The following is a 16019-nucleotide window of genomic DNA, read 5'->3' on the forward strand; positions in this document are numbered from 1 at the left end:
CTCTGCCCCAGCTTGGGGCAGAGTGGGACAGTGCACGGGGCAGAGTGGGACAGGCTTGCATTACTCAATAAAATACAAAGTTTAAATTAATTGAGGGTACAAATGAATTAATTAACATTATTAGGTGAAATATACATGCAAGCGAACATTTTAAACAAGAAATTTTTATTCAACATACATGTTCTGATAAAAAATATTAAGTCATGTAATTATAAACTTTACATCACTGCATGCAATGTTTTTCATTAAAATTTAACTACGCTAATGGCTGAAGTTCTGTCAACTGTCCTTGGTGGTAAATTTAGTCACTTTATTCTAAAACTGTAGCTAAATCTTCCATTTCCATTTTTTTTATTAGTCCTTTAATGTGAAAATCTTAATTTTTCTTGACATTTTATTGCTCATTTTTCAACATTTTCTTATGACCAGGCTGTTTTTTCTCCCTTTCCTTTGAATATATTAATTTTCCAATCTCTTTTTAACTGGTGTGTCCGTAGGTATCTCCTATCTTTTCTTTTGTCTAGCATATTTAGATATTAGCCTGCAAGATTTTGGACGTTATTCCTCTGGGGGTGACAACTATGCCCTCTAAAACAAAGTTTCAACCCGAATTGTCCTGGGCTTTCGAGATTTTACTCGGTTTCTAAGAAAAATTCTAAAGGTGCAACAAACTGATCTTTGACAGTTCCTTGGGCAAGATCTTTGTCATTAAAAATACTTGAGTTAACAGGGCATATCCCGGTTGAACCGAACGTACGAATAATATGTATTATTAGATGTAAATGCTTTTTTATGTGCTGTATTCAACCAATTTGCAAATTGTTGTTCTCTCTCCTGGGTGGTTTATAGGCCATTTGCAGTCATTTCAATATTTTTTCAGAGGGCCGAAAAATCAGTTATCTAATTGACTGCAGTGAGGTGACAAAGTAAAAATTACCACCCATTTATTTTTTCTAACTCAATAGACAGACTCAAACGACAGAAATATACGATTTATGGTTATGTAAAACTAGCAATGCAGGGTTTTCTTTAAAACATTTTGCGTGCTCGATGAAATATTTTAAAACCAGTAAAAATAAATTGATAGCCATCCATCCAAAAGGACATGCGGCACCTACTGATCCTATGGGACACTTAAACAGTATTTTTTGGAGTAATTTCACTCTAGACAACACAAGAAATGGAGGAATTGTATTAACCTGAACATTTATAATATAGCACAATGACATCGAGGAGCCTCTATCAGAGGACGTAACTTCACCTACTTGTTTTTCACCTTTGAGGGCTATCACTTTTCCCTGGAGTTGAACGGTAGTGGAACCGCTTTCATCATGATTACACCTCCAGCGGAAAATACGTGTTTGACATAAAGAGATGATAGATCGGAAAAAAATGCACTCACAACCGTCCTACAGAAGCCCACGTCTCTTGCCAGTGAGGTTTCTTCTGGTTTTCGAAGGCTAATCGAAGGATTCCGCTTCAAAAAACCGTAAAATAAACCAACATCAGCGATGTCTTTCTGATCGCAGGATGGTGGGTATTTCTTTCTATTTCTCTGAGCAAACTCATATGCTAATTTTTTCGTGCGCAGAGAAGAAAGTCTGTGGTGCAGTCGTGCTACAGTTTTAAGTCACAGTTTACTATGGTGGTAATTTATTTTATAAGCTCTGAATCTCAAAAATTCAATTTATAAATAATTTGAATTAAATAGATAATACGTAACAAACAATCTTGCCTCAAAATTCTCTTTAAAAATAAAGTTTAATTGCCTGTAATTCTTCCTTTCACTCAAATCACTGAATGTTCCCAGAGCAGGCTTGTAGAAAGGAGAAATGTGGCAGCAACTAATTTTTATGAGACTCTCTCTTCTCACTACCTCAAGCTCGCTTCTGGCCAAGACTGAACTGTTCCGTACAAAGAGCACATCTATGTAACAGATGTGGAATTCAGGAAATGTAGACAAATTGTCGCATACGATCGGGGTTCACACTAATTATTTACTTCGGCTTTACTTTTCTTATGTTCCTTGCTGTTGCCATTCTGTAGTTTTGTCCTCACATTGTTGAATTGAAATGTACTACTTCAAATCCTAAAGCATCAATATGGAGCCAAAACATTATAAAGTAAGCATGGTATGAAATTTGGGTGCGTTTAGGTGACGGATATTGACAGTTCGAAGCTCCTGGGCTGTAATTCGGCATCCAACTGTGCCCCAATTCGAGTTGTCCCACTGTGCCCCAATCCAAGTTGTCCCACTGTGCCCCAATTTCAGCTGTCCCACTGTGCCCCGCATGTCCTGAAGTCTTGTATTTGTCAGCAAAAAGTTTAAACATGTTACTTTCGTAAAATATGTTTAGAAAAATATTATAATGTCTCTAAATAATGTATTCACCAAGTCTTTCCTTATGAAACTTGCTATAAATAAGAGAATTGCATAAATATTCATAACATGAAAGTTACGAAAATTATAGCAAAAAACATATTTTATAACATTTACGCGAAGCTACATAAGATTAAGAAATAATATTTTTGTGCATTATTCCTCGTGATATGACTTCCTTAATTTTAATGCGTTTGCCCATTGACCGAGTAAATTGTTTAAATAAATCAATTGTCCCACTGTACCCCGTGTCCCACTGTGCCCCAGTCTCCCCTACATAGCTGTCCTCATTTTTACGTCAATTTAAAGAATGCAATGTAACATGATTTCAATGGCGGTTCTAGGTTCGGTATGGAATGCCATTTCCAAAAACATTAATTCATAATAAAATTAAAATAAAACATAAAATTTCCAATTATAATGATGCCCAGGTCTCGAATCCACGGCCGAAGTATGAGGCTTTGTTTGATTAGACATGGTGAAATTATTTTGCAATTTTGACGACTTTTGCGAAATAACTACAATATTTTGATTCTAAAGTTAGGTTTAAGTTTGCAGAAGATCTCCACTCAAGGTCACCTAATATCGCTCGATGTCAATCAAGGTCACCCAAGGTCATTCAAGGTCAGCCAAGATGAAATTTTGACGAAATTTACAAAGCATCTTCAATGAACCTGATCTAAACAAGAGAAAATGTGCTGTATGTCACTCACTGCAGTTAGTAGAGATCTGTTATTTAAAATATCGTCAACACTCAGGCCTAACCAACAGTAGTGACTGCTGATCTTTCTTTTAATTCCATCATTTACTTTTCAGGGCTAACCGACGCAGACATGGGTTGCCTCAAGAATAGTTGGGAATATTGTGAGCGAAATTTAAACTTCGTCAGAAACATGGATGCTGTTGCGCTCTGCGAATTTGAAGATGCTGGTGCTGCTAATCTGTATACGATGGAATACGTGTGCAAGTAAGTATATACTGATAACATTGACGGGACGGTCGTGACCGAGCGACTCACGCTTTGGAGATCTTTTGTGTGATCGATTGATGATCGGATTCACCCCGACGAACGATACAATCTTTTTTGGTTAATCCCGTCCGAATCAGACGTCCGTGAGACCAAAGTCGGTCGTGACTGGCCTAGGTGATGGCCAATATCGGTCTTGATTGACGTGAGTAAAGACCGCCGATCGACTATTTACGATTGACTTATTTAAGTAAATGGTGAACTGTGATCGACATCACTGAACGACATGCTCTCGTTACTCCGTTAAAATCTACTTTAAACAAAAAAGTTAAAAGCACGGCCCAATTTTCAGTGCATGTGTAATAGAATGGAGTAAAAGATGAAATTGCAACATTTTCCAGTTTGTGCAGCTATGGTTAAATCAAGTAAACTTTTGTACTAACAAAAACGAGAATAACTCGGTCTTCCTTTTGATGTTTGTGTAGTTTTTTTCGTCGGGATTACATTTCAATTCCAATTGAAAATTCTGAAGTCTTAGGACCTCTGGTCCAATGATCCAAAGAATAAGGGAATCCCATATGTAGTTTTTGAGTTATTTGATGGTAAAATTAGGATGATTTAAAATGGGTTATTAAGGAGAACTACTGTTTCCTCGAGCTAGCGAAGCCGTTCGTAGCGAGACGTTGTTGAGACGGCACTCATTTGAAGAAAAATTTTGTGAAAAATCTAAACATGTACGGGAAAGTAGAGATTCATGATAAAATAAGCAAGATATTTGCAAAAGAAACTGCCTGAAACTGGCTTAATGGCCTCCGGGATCTCTGGTACCAACATCGAAGACCGAAAACGACAGCAATGACTTCGTCTAACTTACGCAAATATATTTAGTTGTTCGGCTTTTACACATGTAACATATAATTTGTTTATAAATTATATATTAATTTGAAATTTACCCCCTAGATTTTGAATATTTAGACAAGGTTTGGCAACAGTTCAGTGTGCAAAGGTTCGAAGCAGTGTTGAAACTAGTGAAGTTGAATATTGTAAATTCCTTTTTTTAAATCACTTTTTCCGTTTGCATTTTGCTGGTGCATAATAGCCCTCCATTTCAGTCTGAATTTTTTTTTATTTTCTTTAAAATTGTATGGTGACTCTTTTACGTAAGTATTAGTTAGCCCGAGTGCATCACTTGATTTCAGCCGTTGCCGCTCCTACAGCATTAGGCGATGGATGTTACAGATCTCGGATAGGATGATAGGGGGTGCTCAGATTCCGATAATCATGAGTTGGCCTCAGAATAATAAAGATGAAATAAAATTGCTTCGAAGAGCTATAAGTGGTGCGACTCAGTTTTTTCATTTCTCAACTCACCTGTACTAATTCGAGTGCACTTCCTCATATCGTTACTTGATCCTTCATTTGTGTGCGAGCTCTATCATTCACCCTTGTTCTTCATCATTATTACCTGTCTTTACTAACTCGTTTAGAAAACTAACTTCCTCTTACGCAATATTTGTATCATTATTATCGATTTCTGTAATTTCATGGCGTTTTTATTAAGCCGATAAAGCCGCTAGTGTAGTATGGCTGGCCGATCTTCCGTCACCAAGATCATCTACATCTACATCTACAAATTACCCTGCGAGCCACCTCTAGGGTGTTTGGCAGGGGGTGATCAATCACCAACATGCAGCATGCATTTGGACTCCCACATGCACACCACACCGTCCAAGAAACGTCCCGTATAATAACAAACTATACTACTATAAGAGTAAGGCGAAAAGCGACCTTCTTGAGGCACGCGTCACCGAACTCGAGAGATTGGTGGCAGAAATACACGCCCGGGTAACGGGTTTTCTGGAAATCCCACGGTCCGGGGATCGTAGCGTCCCCTCTAAGGGTCCTCGCAATTCCAAGGTGGAGTCTCGAGCAAGCTCGGGGGCGGTAGCCTGCGCGGAGACCTTGGAGAGGACGGTGCAGTCTTCGGGTCGGGGGATTACTCATAACCTGAGGCCCGAGTGGGTGGTTGTACCCCAAGGGCGGGGGGCGGTGGCACGGCCAAATCGGGGAGTGGGGGAAGCGAAGGCTAACCCCATCCCCGTTCACAACAGCTTCGAGGTCTTGTCGGAGGACAATTCCGGGGAGCTAATTGGCGAGGTCGTGAAGGAACCCCCTGTCGCGAGGGATGCAGCTTCGAGAGGCAGCCGGGGAGGGAGGGCGGGGATTGTTCTGTTAGGGAGTTCCAACGTCCGGCGGATTTTCCCCCAGTTGGAGAAGAGGGCAAGGAGGGACGGAGCGGACCAACGGGTCTCTTCCTGGTGCATCCCAGGAGGTCTTGTATCCCACACTACGGCGGCGGTAAAAGCAGCGGTGAAGGACACGGGCTGTTCTAGACTGCGGGTGGTTGCCCATGTCGGCACTAATGATGCCTCCGAACGCAGAGCTGATGAGATCTTAAATTCCTTCAGGGATCTAAGCTCGGAAGTGGAACGCGTTCGGAGGGGCACTGGTGTTGATATGCGACTGTCCATCTGTAGCATTGTTCCACGGACGGATTGCGGCCCTCGAGTTTGGGACAGGATTTCCTGGATCAACAAGAGGCTGTGGGAACTCTGTGTGAGCATTGGGGCAGAGTTCGTGGATCTTCGGCCGGTGCTTAGATCGTGCCGGGCTCCCCTCAATTCGTCTGGGGTGCATTATTCCAAAGAGGCGTCGGAACGGGTGGCTCGTAGGATTTTTGAGCACTGTAGGTATTTTTTAGACTAGAGGGTAGGTCATCTAGCGGGGTTATCAAAGATTTAATTGAACGTAGCCTCCGAGGAAATCCGCAATGCGAAATATACAAGAAAGAAAGCTTAGAAGCGTTAACGCCGGGCAATAGGGTCATTATTCCCAAAACGCGTGCTCCAGAGAAAGAAAAAATATCAAATATTATTAGTACTGCCAATAAAATTCTCCCGCTGAGTGTACAAAAGCCTAGAAAAGAACCAACCGAAACTCTAACTACAAAATATGACATTAACCTTGTTGTAGTTAATTGCCGTAGCGTAAAAAACAAGCGCGCCGAAATCGAGCATATTTTTCAGGACGCAGACGTGGTCATGGGGACAGAGAGCTGGCTTACGGAAGATATAAGCGACAGCGAAGTTTTTCCTCCAGAATATAAAATTTACAGATGCGATCGACGCAATAGAACAGGTGGCGGAGTTTTTATTGCAGTTAAATCCCATTTACAAAGCGCCGCCCACGAAATAATTGACAACGAAATTGAAAGCGTATGGTGTACAATTAAACAACGAAACAAAAGGAGTATTCATGTTTGCTCTTTTTATAGACCGCCGACCTCCGAAGTCGATATTATGTACCTTCTAGAAAATCAAATATCCGCATTTACTCAGAGAGACAGTAAAGGTGTAATAGTAATCGGGGGAGATTTTAATCTTCCATCCATAAACTGGGATACTTACACTGTAAAACCGAATTCAAGGAATAAAGAAATCGGCGAGGTATTACTCAACATACTTGCAAATCACTCTCTCGCCCAAGTAGTCGACAAACCTACGAGAGGAAACAAGCTATTAGACCTTTTAGCAGTAAGCGATCCTAAGTTGATAAAACAAGTCGATATTATTGACGGTATAAGCGACCACAGAGTAATCTTTGCAACGTTAAAAGTTGATGTGGTGTCAGCCGTAAAACCAAAACGCAATATTTACCTATTCGATAAATGTAACTTCACTAAATTTGGCGAGATGCTTAATGACTCCTACAAAAAATTCGTTGTTACATCAAAGGACCAAAGCACAGATGTAATATGGACACGTTTCTTAGAAATTCTGCGCCAAGGAATCAACGAACATATTCCGCAAAAACTGAAATGTGATAATAAGGAACCTCGCTGGTACAACAACGATGTCAGAAGAGAACTTAGGAAACAGAGAAAACTATACAACTTGTACAGAAAGTCCATCACGTCTCGTAATAAATCGAAGGAACTTGAAGCTAAAGAAAGTTACGCTGCTCAACGCTCAATAACCAAGAAATCAATGCGAACTGCAATGCGAAAGTTTAAGAAAAAAGTACTTGGTGAATTACTCGAAGAAAATCCGAAATCCTTTTGGTCGTACGCGAGAGAGCTTCAGGGAAAACATTCAACCGTAGATTCGTTATTTGATAAAGATGGTAAACTTGTCACCGAAAATATTGACAAAGCTAACACTTTAAATGCCCACTTCGAAAGTGTATACACTACTGGCGATACTCAATTCAATTTAGACATCCCATATACTGAGGATTTGATGGAAGAAATATCTATAAAACGTGATGGGATAACTAAACAACTACAATCGATTAAGAATAGTAAATCTCCGGGTCCGGAGGGAATACCCGCGCGTGTCCTCAAAGAGTTAGCTCCACAGATCGCGCCTTACTTAGAGATCATATTCAAGAAGTCACTCTCCGAAGGGAAGTTACCGCCCGACTGGAAAATTGCAAGTGTTACACCCATTTTCAAAAAGGGAAACAGAAATGACCCAGGCAACTACCGTCCAATTTCCCTAACATCAATTATAGGCAAGATACTTGAACATATCGTTGTGAGTAATATCATGACTTTCTTTGACAGACGTAACTTCCTCCATGACTGTCAGCACGGATTCCGAAAAAATAGATCCTGCGAAACACAGCTCGCGCTCTTTCTTCACGACGTTATAAAATCTGGTGAATCGAAAAGACAAGTTGACGCACTATTTCTAGATTTTAAGAAAGCTTTCGACACTGTACCTCACAACAAACTTTTATACAAATTACAGTCATGCGGATTAAACAAAACAGTTGTAAACTGGATACGCGACTTCCTCAGAGATCGTAAACAAAAAGTAGTTCTTGACGGAATTAGCTCTGATGTTGTAAAAGTTATATCAGGTGTTCCACAAGGAAGCGTAATCGGCCCCCTGTTGTTCATTATATACATTAACGATCTGTGCTCCCGCATTAGCAGTAAAATACGTTTATTTGCTGACGACGCTGTCATCTATCGCGAAATTAGTGATCACTCTGACTATGAAATTCTATCATCTGACCTAAACAACGTTCATTTGTGGAGTCAAGAGTGGGGACTCGAACTTAATCTGAGCAAATGCATGGCGGTACATTTTTTGCGGAATTCGTCCAACACTAACAATGTTTATGCAGTGGATGGCATTAACATAAAGGCAACAGACGAAGTGAAGTACCTGGGAGTTACGATAACCTCGAACCTCACGTGGGGAACTCATATAAAGAATATTTGCGGCATAGCCCTGAAGAAATTAGGATTCGTCAAGCGTATTGTGGGAAGATTTTCGAATGAGAAAGTAAAAGAAAGGTGCTATTTCGCTCTCGTCCGACCGCACCTTGAATATGCAGCGAGTGTATGGGATCCAGTGCAGAAAGACTTAATCCGCGAGCTGAATAAGATACAAAGGAAGGCTGCGCGTTTCGTCAAAAACCGCTACGGGCGTACTGACAGTGTTACCCAGATGTTAAGCGAATTAGGCTGGGAGCCGTTGGAGACTCGGAGGCTGCGCGCTAGGCTTAGATTGCTTGAACAATTAAGAATGGATATATTTAAGAGCGACACAGAGAACATAATCTTAGAGCCACACTATATTTCCAGGTCCGACAGAAGCGATAAATTAAGAGAGATTTTTATCCGAACGGATAGATATAAGAATTCGTTTTTCCCCCGAACAATAAAGGACTTTAATAAACGCTTGTCCCAACCTCGTTAGAGCACTACTTTTTTTTTTTTTTTTTTTTTTTAATAGCTGTAAACGGCTGGTGTCCTAACACCCCCTGCCACACGCCTTTTAGGCGGCTTGCGGGGTATTATGTAGATGTAGATGTAGATGTAGATGTAGATATCCACAAGTTTACTGCTTGATTGCCATAAATGTATGAGAACTGCGAATAGCACATCCGACATGGAATTTAATAACTCAAATCTTATTTTAACAGGAAATCGGCCGATTATTTTGATTGCGCCAGTAGAAGTGCTTCGACATGTTCACCTAGATTGGCCACAACAATCTCTACATTAAAACTGTCATTAAAGACCTCTGCTAACTGTTTTGATAGAAGAGAATATAGAGGGTTGTCTGATGAATTAAGCAGTGATTCCTCAGATGATAGGTAGGTATTTCTCAACGCCAGTTTTCCGTGAGAAAAATATGACAAAATGAAGTTACCATTATATGTATAAGTAATGATTTGAATAAATTTCTAAATGTTCATTTTGTTTTTATGTTTTTGGTTCAGATAATAAATGTTTACGAGAATTTTACATCATGATTTATTTACTAATGGTTGTAACCAAAAGTACAGCCGTCTCCCCCTACCCCTCTCATAAATTAATTACCTGGCATACTTCAATTGCAACCTACTGAATTAGAATATATCTCAAGAACTACTCAAAGAAGGTCTGTTGTTCGAGGCCAATACCTCCCGCAGGCAAATACTGGCTACCCCATGGACTTATTCCCCGACTCTACTACAATAATATAATATGATTATTTACTTTTATGGGAATAGCATATCTATTAAAACATTATAAAATATTATGATTATTTAAGGTCTCGGGAAAAGCATATGTTACTCCTATTTTTTTGTTCTTTTTATTATGGCTCCCTTTGTGCTGTAGCTTTTTTTTCAAGAATACAAGAGTGTTATATGTGTTTGCATGAAATCCGGCTTGGTGCGCTCCATTTAACGTTTTTTTTAAGTTATGATTCATGCATTTTTTATGTAATTTTATGACTTGGTAAAATATTACACATGTATAATTTCATAAAAATTCAAAGTTTATTATTATTGTAATTATCTATTTTCTAATATATGTGCCTGAAAATTGTGCTATATCATTTTTTTCTAATGGATTTTTTTCGTCGATAATAAATATATTCTATCCATCTATCAATCTATCTCACGTCCCATGATCCTTTTGAAATATCTTTGCAACTGGCCCAGTCGTGCAATGTCGGCATTGTATCGAGCCGTGTCGCGGAAGGAGGCGGGCGGGAGCGGGAGACGCGGGCGTTTTCATGCTTTATTAAAAATTTTTGTCACTGCTCCGCAACGAAAGACTGTCTTAAAAAAACCTTCCCACTTAGCAACACAGCTAACTTACTCACGAAGACCGCGGAGTTCTGAAAGCATCAAAATTTCCTGGAGGCTAGGCTCCGCCTATCGCATTTTGGTTGGTTCTCAGGAAGTCACGTGCCCTCCGCCTTCACCCCCCGAAAAACTTGGGCTTGCCTCTCAGTCGCGAAGATATTTGAAATGGACTCTCCTCGGAAAAAAAGTTAGAACGCTGGCCTTCAAATATTCGTATGAAATTCTTTCGAAGCTCCATATGGCCGTGTAACATATTCTTTCACTCCTAATTTATATGATTACGGTATTAAAGTATTAAATAATGTTTAAACGTAAATGTTTTCACCATTGCTAACAGCTCGAAATGGTAGTGTACAATTCCGCGTGGCTGTTTTCGTCTTTGTGGTTTATTTTTAGTAAGAGGAATAGTATCGACATTTCCCTACATGAATAAATATTTTTTCCATATAGCATACACATAAATATTTTTTCCATATAGCATACGTAACTTCGATATTAATGTACTTTTCTACACCTTGGAAAATTAAATCTGTCTTTCGGCAATGTAAATTATCAAATGATGGGTAAGATTTAAATTTTGAAAAAAAAATTTGGATTGCAAAGACATCGTCTTCTCTATATAAAAAAAACAATGAAGTGCACCCATCAAATGTTTCTCCCGTGACAGGATGAAGAAGACGACGGTCTTGCCGTTCTCCTAGTTTTCGCGTGTTCTTCTTCATTATTTGGGCCGCTCCAATCAACTGTAAATGCACTCTTGCGCTCTTACTAGCACTTTTCGATCGTCATATGTCGGAAGTGACGTCACGTAGTTCGATTCCAATCCGCTCAAGGTTCTGCCCTGAAGAGCGCATAGTCGAAGAGCACGAGAGAGTGCAAGGATTCACTCTCACTCGCTCTTCAACCCCTCGACTACGACCGTTAGAAGTAGAAATTTTGTGGATTCGGATGGGATTTTTTTTTAGATAGATAGAAAAATATTTATTGTTCAGGAAAAATTCCGCAAGAACAAAAATAATATTAAATTCCATAAATGAATTACATATTGCTAGCACATTACATTAAATACAATATAAATGATTACAACGATAAATGATTACCATGATATTCCATTTCAAGACATAACCGATCATAGCAAATGCATGAAGTATAGTAAAAAACGGCGAATTGAGCTATTTTCCTAGCCATATTTTGTACAAACACAAACAAAAAGTCACATATTCTTTACTAAACAAAAAAACGCTACAGCAAAAAAATGATTAACCATAATAAACAGAACACAAATTTAAAAAAAAATAAGAGCAACTTATGCTATTATCGAGATACTAAATAATCATAATATTTTTGTTTAAAGGTTTTGGCAGGTAAGTAATTTTTGACATCAGTTGGTATCTCATTCCAAATCCGACAAGCGTTGACGAGAAAAGATTTACTGTAAACAGTAGTGCCATTTCCAGGGAAATATAAAATATTAGAATCGGATCTAGTATATATTGTAGAGACAAAGGAACAACGAAATAACAAATCATACAAATACCTCGGTGATTTGTTTTTAAATAGAGCAAACAGAAAGGATCCCAGAAGGTATTCTCTACGGTATTTGACGTTGAGCCATCTTAGTTGCTTATAATATGGTGTGATGTGGACGTCTCTGCGAAGGTCAAAAATGAACCTATGGCAGAGTTTAAGGCCCGGTCAAGTTTAAAATTTCTTTCTTCGTTGAGGTCATTATAAACAAGACAGCAGTAATCTATTACAGAGAAAGTAAACGACGATATGAGTGTTTTTCTAGTATTAAAAGGAAGTTAGTGTTTATGAACTTTCAACTGATAAAGTATAGAATGAATCTTGTTAGAAATATTATTTTCATGAAAATCCCAGGATAAGTTGGCAGTTAACGTAATCCCTAGATTATGCACATTACTGGAATATGGTGTTGGTACGCCGTTAACCCCAATATTGGTAGTAGTGGTAGCGAGGTTAATGTTACGTATCATCCTAGTACTGCCGATGCTAATAGCTTTAGTTTTACTTGTATTTAGTATGAAATCGTGACGAGTGGCCCACTCGGTTATTCTATTTATGACTTCATTAATTTTTGATACGGCCTCGTCAATTTCTTAGGGCGAACAACTGCGGTAAATTTGGAGATCTAATGTATGTAGTTGGGATGCTTTAGACAGTTGGGAAGGTCGAGTATATATACAGAGACATTAATAGGGGGCAAAGGACAGACCCTTGGGGTACACAAGTGTTGACTGTTGCCCAAGTTGAGAGATTTCCTTGACTGTCTCTCACTTCTTGGTAACGGTTAACTAAGTAAGAATGGGACCAATTTTGCACAGAGCAAGAGACGTTGAGTGCGTAAAGTGCACCCTATGAATTGGAACACGGCCTTTGACTTCAGCATGTTTATTTAATGTGTCACTGCAAAAAGATACTTTAAAAACGGCGGAAAATATTGACACTTCCATTTATCCCCCCGAAGTAATATGGAAGCTACGATAATAATTTGGTATGAAGAAATGCATGCATTGTCGCTAAGTACCTCGGTGTTTAATGGAAAAAGCTGCCGATGCTATGCCTACCTAAGTAAATATATACCTACTAGCTGACCCGGCGAACTTCGTACCGCCTAATAATCACTGAAGAGTTTAGCTACATCATTTATTAATCAAGAGTGGCTGTAATGATTTTAATAATTTTTAACTTATTTTAATAAAGTAAAAATAATTTAAGTTAATAATTTTAAGACAGTGTGGTCTTATAAAGCATTTAATAAAGTAAAACGGTGGTTTCGTAAGTTCATAAACACAGAGCCTACCTTTACCTGTAAATTGTGCCACGGTAAGCCAGGTACATCCACGGACTTTAAAAATTCAGATAGATAGTCGGTGACCCTGCCTTCGTTTGTTATACAGTCAATAGATTTGAATCAATGCAGAGTACCAACTATTTTATCCTGATTTACCTAGTTTGAGTCATCCACATCTTCGTTCAAGGCCGTCAAAACTGCTCGCTCAATCAACCATTTGTGATTTTTGTGGTGATCAATCATGTTCGGGGACACTTTGTTGTTGAGCTTACCTTCCGATGAAACGAATTTGCTAACGTTCCGAGAAAGTGAAATCAAAGTGCTCGATTTGTCGACAGGAAACCGGGCATTACCGATAGTCAGTAAATGCTTGGAGATTTGTTTACAAAGACGGTAGTGAAGTGTAAACTCGAGCTGGGCTTACAATTATCTCGAATAAAAATGTTAAAATATAATTTTTATTTTTAATATATTTAACAATTCAAATGCTACATTTTTACGAATATCAGCAATTAAATTGGCAAAGACAAAACAAATAATTAAATTCGTAGCTTTGACCGGCTTAACCCTCATATGGATTTGCTGCGCCTTAGCGGCGCTCGTGGTTTTAAAAGTAACGTCAAAATTTTCCATTCGAAAGGATCAATTTGAAATTTTCAGTAGTCTATTTTTTCTGCTTTTTTCGTCTACATATAAAATTTTGTTTGCATAGTGTCGATAGTTTACATTTTATTGGCCTCTAATGAAATAAGTTACGTCGTTGGATTTACGGCGCCGCTGCGGCGCTCAGTATTTCCTCGTCGCTACGTTGGGGACTGCACTCTCAATGTTAATGTCAGAGAAATTATGTTTCGTATGAAATGCTATAATCTATTTATAATCATATTATTTAATTTTCTAAACTTTTTAAACAAAATGAAATTGTTAAACAAAAGGAAAATATTACTATACCAATTTTGCTTTCTATTTTCGCTAAGAATCATAATGTTTGCCTCGATATGACGTTCATTGACAAAACTCCATCTTTTTACGAGAATTATTCATAGAAACTAATGGCTAAGCTAGGTTGTTTTTTCCATGGCTTCCGTCTTAGTTTTGCTTGGGCACCTTCTCCGCTCCGCGTCCACGTACCTGCCGTGATGATAGTCACCTTTGAGTAAACCCCAGTGTTACTCTGTTCAGAATTACACCAAGCAGCAATTCTAAGAAAATTTTAACACAATGCATTATTCGAATTCGTAGAATAATGCTTCCTCACCGTCGTGTGAATATTTCTCGTTGAATGAGCAACTGTAACTTGCCAGGAGATTCAGAGGTTTCACCGACTACCGTGAAGAACACATCGCACGGTTACTGTTATATGTCTTGTACCTCTCATTCAAAAATATTCCTTTACGGCTACGATAGTCTATACAAAATTGCTGACGTTTATATAATTACCGATGACGTGACAGTTTACCATTGGGGTGAAATCATGATAACTACCCAACTAATTGTGTGATAGAAAATAATTTCTTTTTCCTGACAATTAGTTCAGTATTTACATGGTAAAAATCGTTTCATGATGAATAGGAGAATAGACAATTTACCGTGAAGTGAAAATTTGTGAATACATTTCTCGTTTCTTTGTGTACTCAATTGCAGAGATATTTTATGCATTGGGGGTTTAACTAAAGTGAAGGGGTGAGTGAGGAGGAGAAAGGAGAAGGAATGCCAGGTAGATTGTTTTGAGGTGAAGGGGTGGTAGTGTGTCGACTGCCAAGGATCAGGGAATACCCAGATCGTTAGGCCAGGTAAGAGTAGAAAACCCTTATCGCGAAAAAGGTTGGGAGTGCAAGGAGACAATTACATACAAAAGCCTGCTTTTTCTTTATCCTTCCATCGCTGCATGAGGGACAAGGAACATAAGCCTTGTCAAAACGCCTCGCGGTGGCCCTCCCTTCATTCCAAGAAGGTCCAGCTCGGGTGTGTCTTTAGGGCGGAGAGAAGTTCAATCAACCTTTGTGGAAGGGGGGAGGAAGGCGGTGAATGACGAATAAGGAAGCTTAGTGGGAAGGTATGGATAGTCTCAATGTTTGGGTCAGTGAAACACTACGGAAAGAAACGGTGAGGGAAGTCCACCCAGCTTGAGGGTATTTTTGTCACCCCAGAACACTCTTCCTTCAGTCCCTCACGCAGAGCTGGATGAAAGAAAATAGGCGCCTGTTCCTTCTTCCCTACCACCTATAACCCATACTTCTAAGAAAGTATTTTCTTGGATTTCCTACCAATCCAAGAGTAAAACCTCATCTGGTACACTCCCACGCATCACATTTACTCGTCCATCTCTATGGAAACGTCCTCAGTGAGGGAATGGGGCTCCGCGGTCGGAAAAAAATACCGGATCTTCTAGCTCCACCTCCGAAGCGGCATTTGGTTGTTGGGCACGTCGCTAATTATCCCATATTCTTTATGTTTCAAAACCCATAGGACTTTATTTTTTTAATTGCAGGTTATAAGCTCCCAGAATATTCGTAAGATTTGCCTTGATCGCCAGAATCCTGTAAAAATCACGAAAGTAACACTCGTCTCTTCTCACTTCACCTACAGCTGTTTCATTATTAACGTTTAAAAACTTATCCTTCTGTATACACTACAAAGATAAAACATATGGGTGGACGTAGTGAAGCAAAATTATGTCATATGGGCATAAACGAATTTTATTC

General features: G+C 39.0%; 1 protein-coding gene across 2 annotated transcripts in view; it reads left to right on the forward strand.

Annotated features, from left to right (window-relative positions):
* LOC124154387 overlaps positions 1-9669 on the forward strand; it is a 65551-nt gene extending 55882 nt beyond the window's left edge. For both annotated transcript variants that reach the window (XM_046528077.1, XM_046528075.1), the window contains exons 5-6: positions 3197-3347; positions 9345-9669. In XM_046528077.1, the coding sequence (XP_046384033.1) occupies positions 3197-3347; positions 9345-9522 (329 nt within the window). In that variant the 3' untranslated portion in view covers positions 9523-9669. The remainder of the gene's footprint in view (positions 1-3196; positions 3348-9344) is intronic.
* Positions 9670-16019: the final 6350 nt, after the last annotated feature.

Source organism: Ischnura elegans, chromosome 2 (assembly GCF_921293095.1).
Source record: "Ischnura elegans chromosome 2, ioIscEleg1.1, whole genome shotgun sequence".
NCBI classification, from domain to species: domain Eukaryota; kingdom Metazoa; phylum Arthropoda; class Insecta; order Odonata; family Coenagrionidae; genus Ischnura; species Ischnura elegans.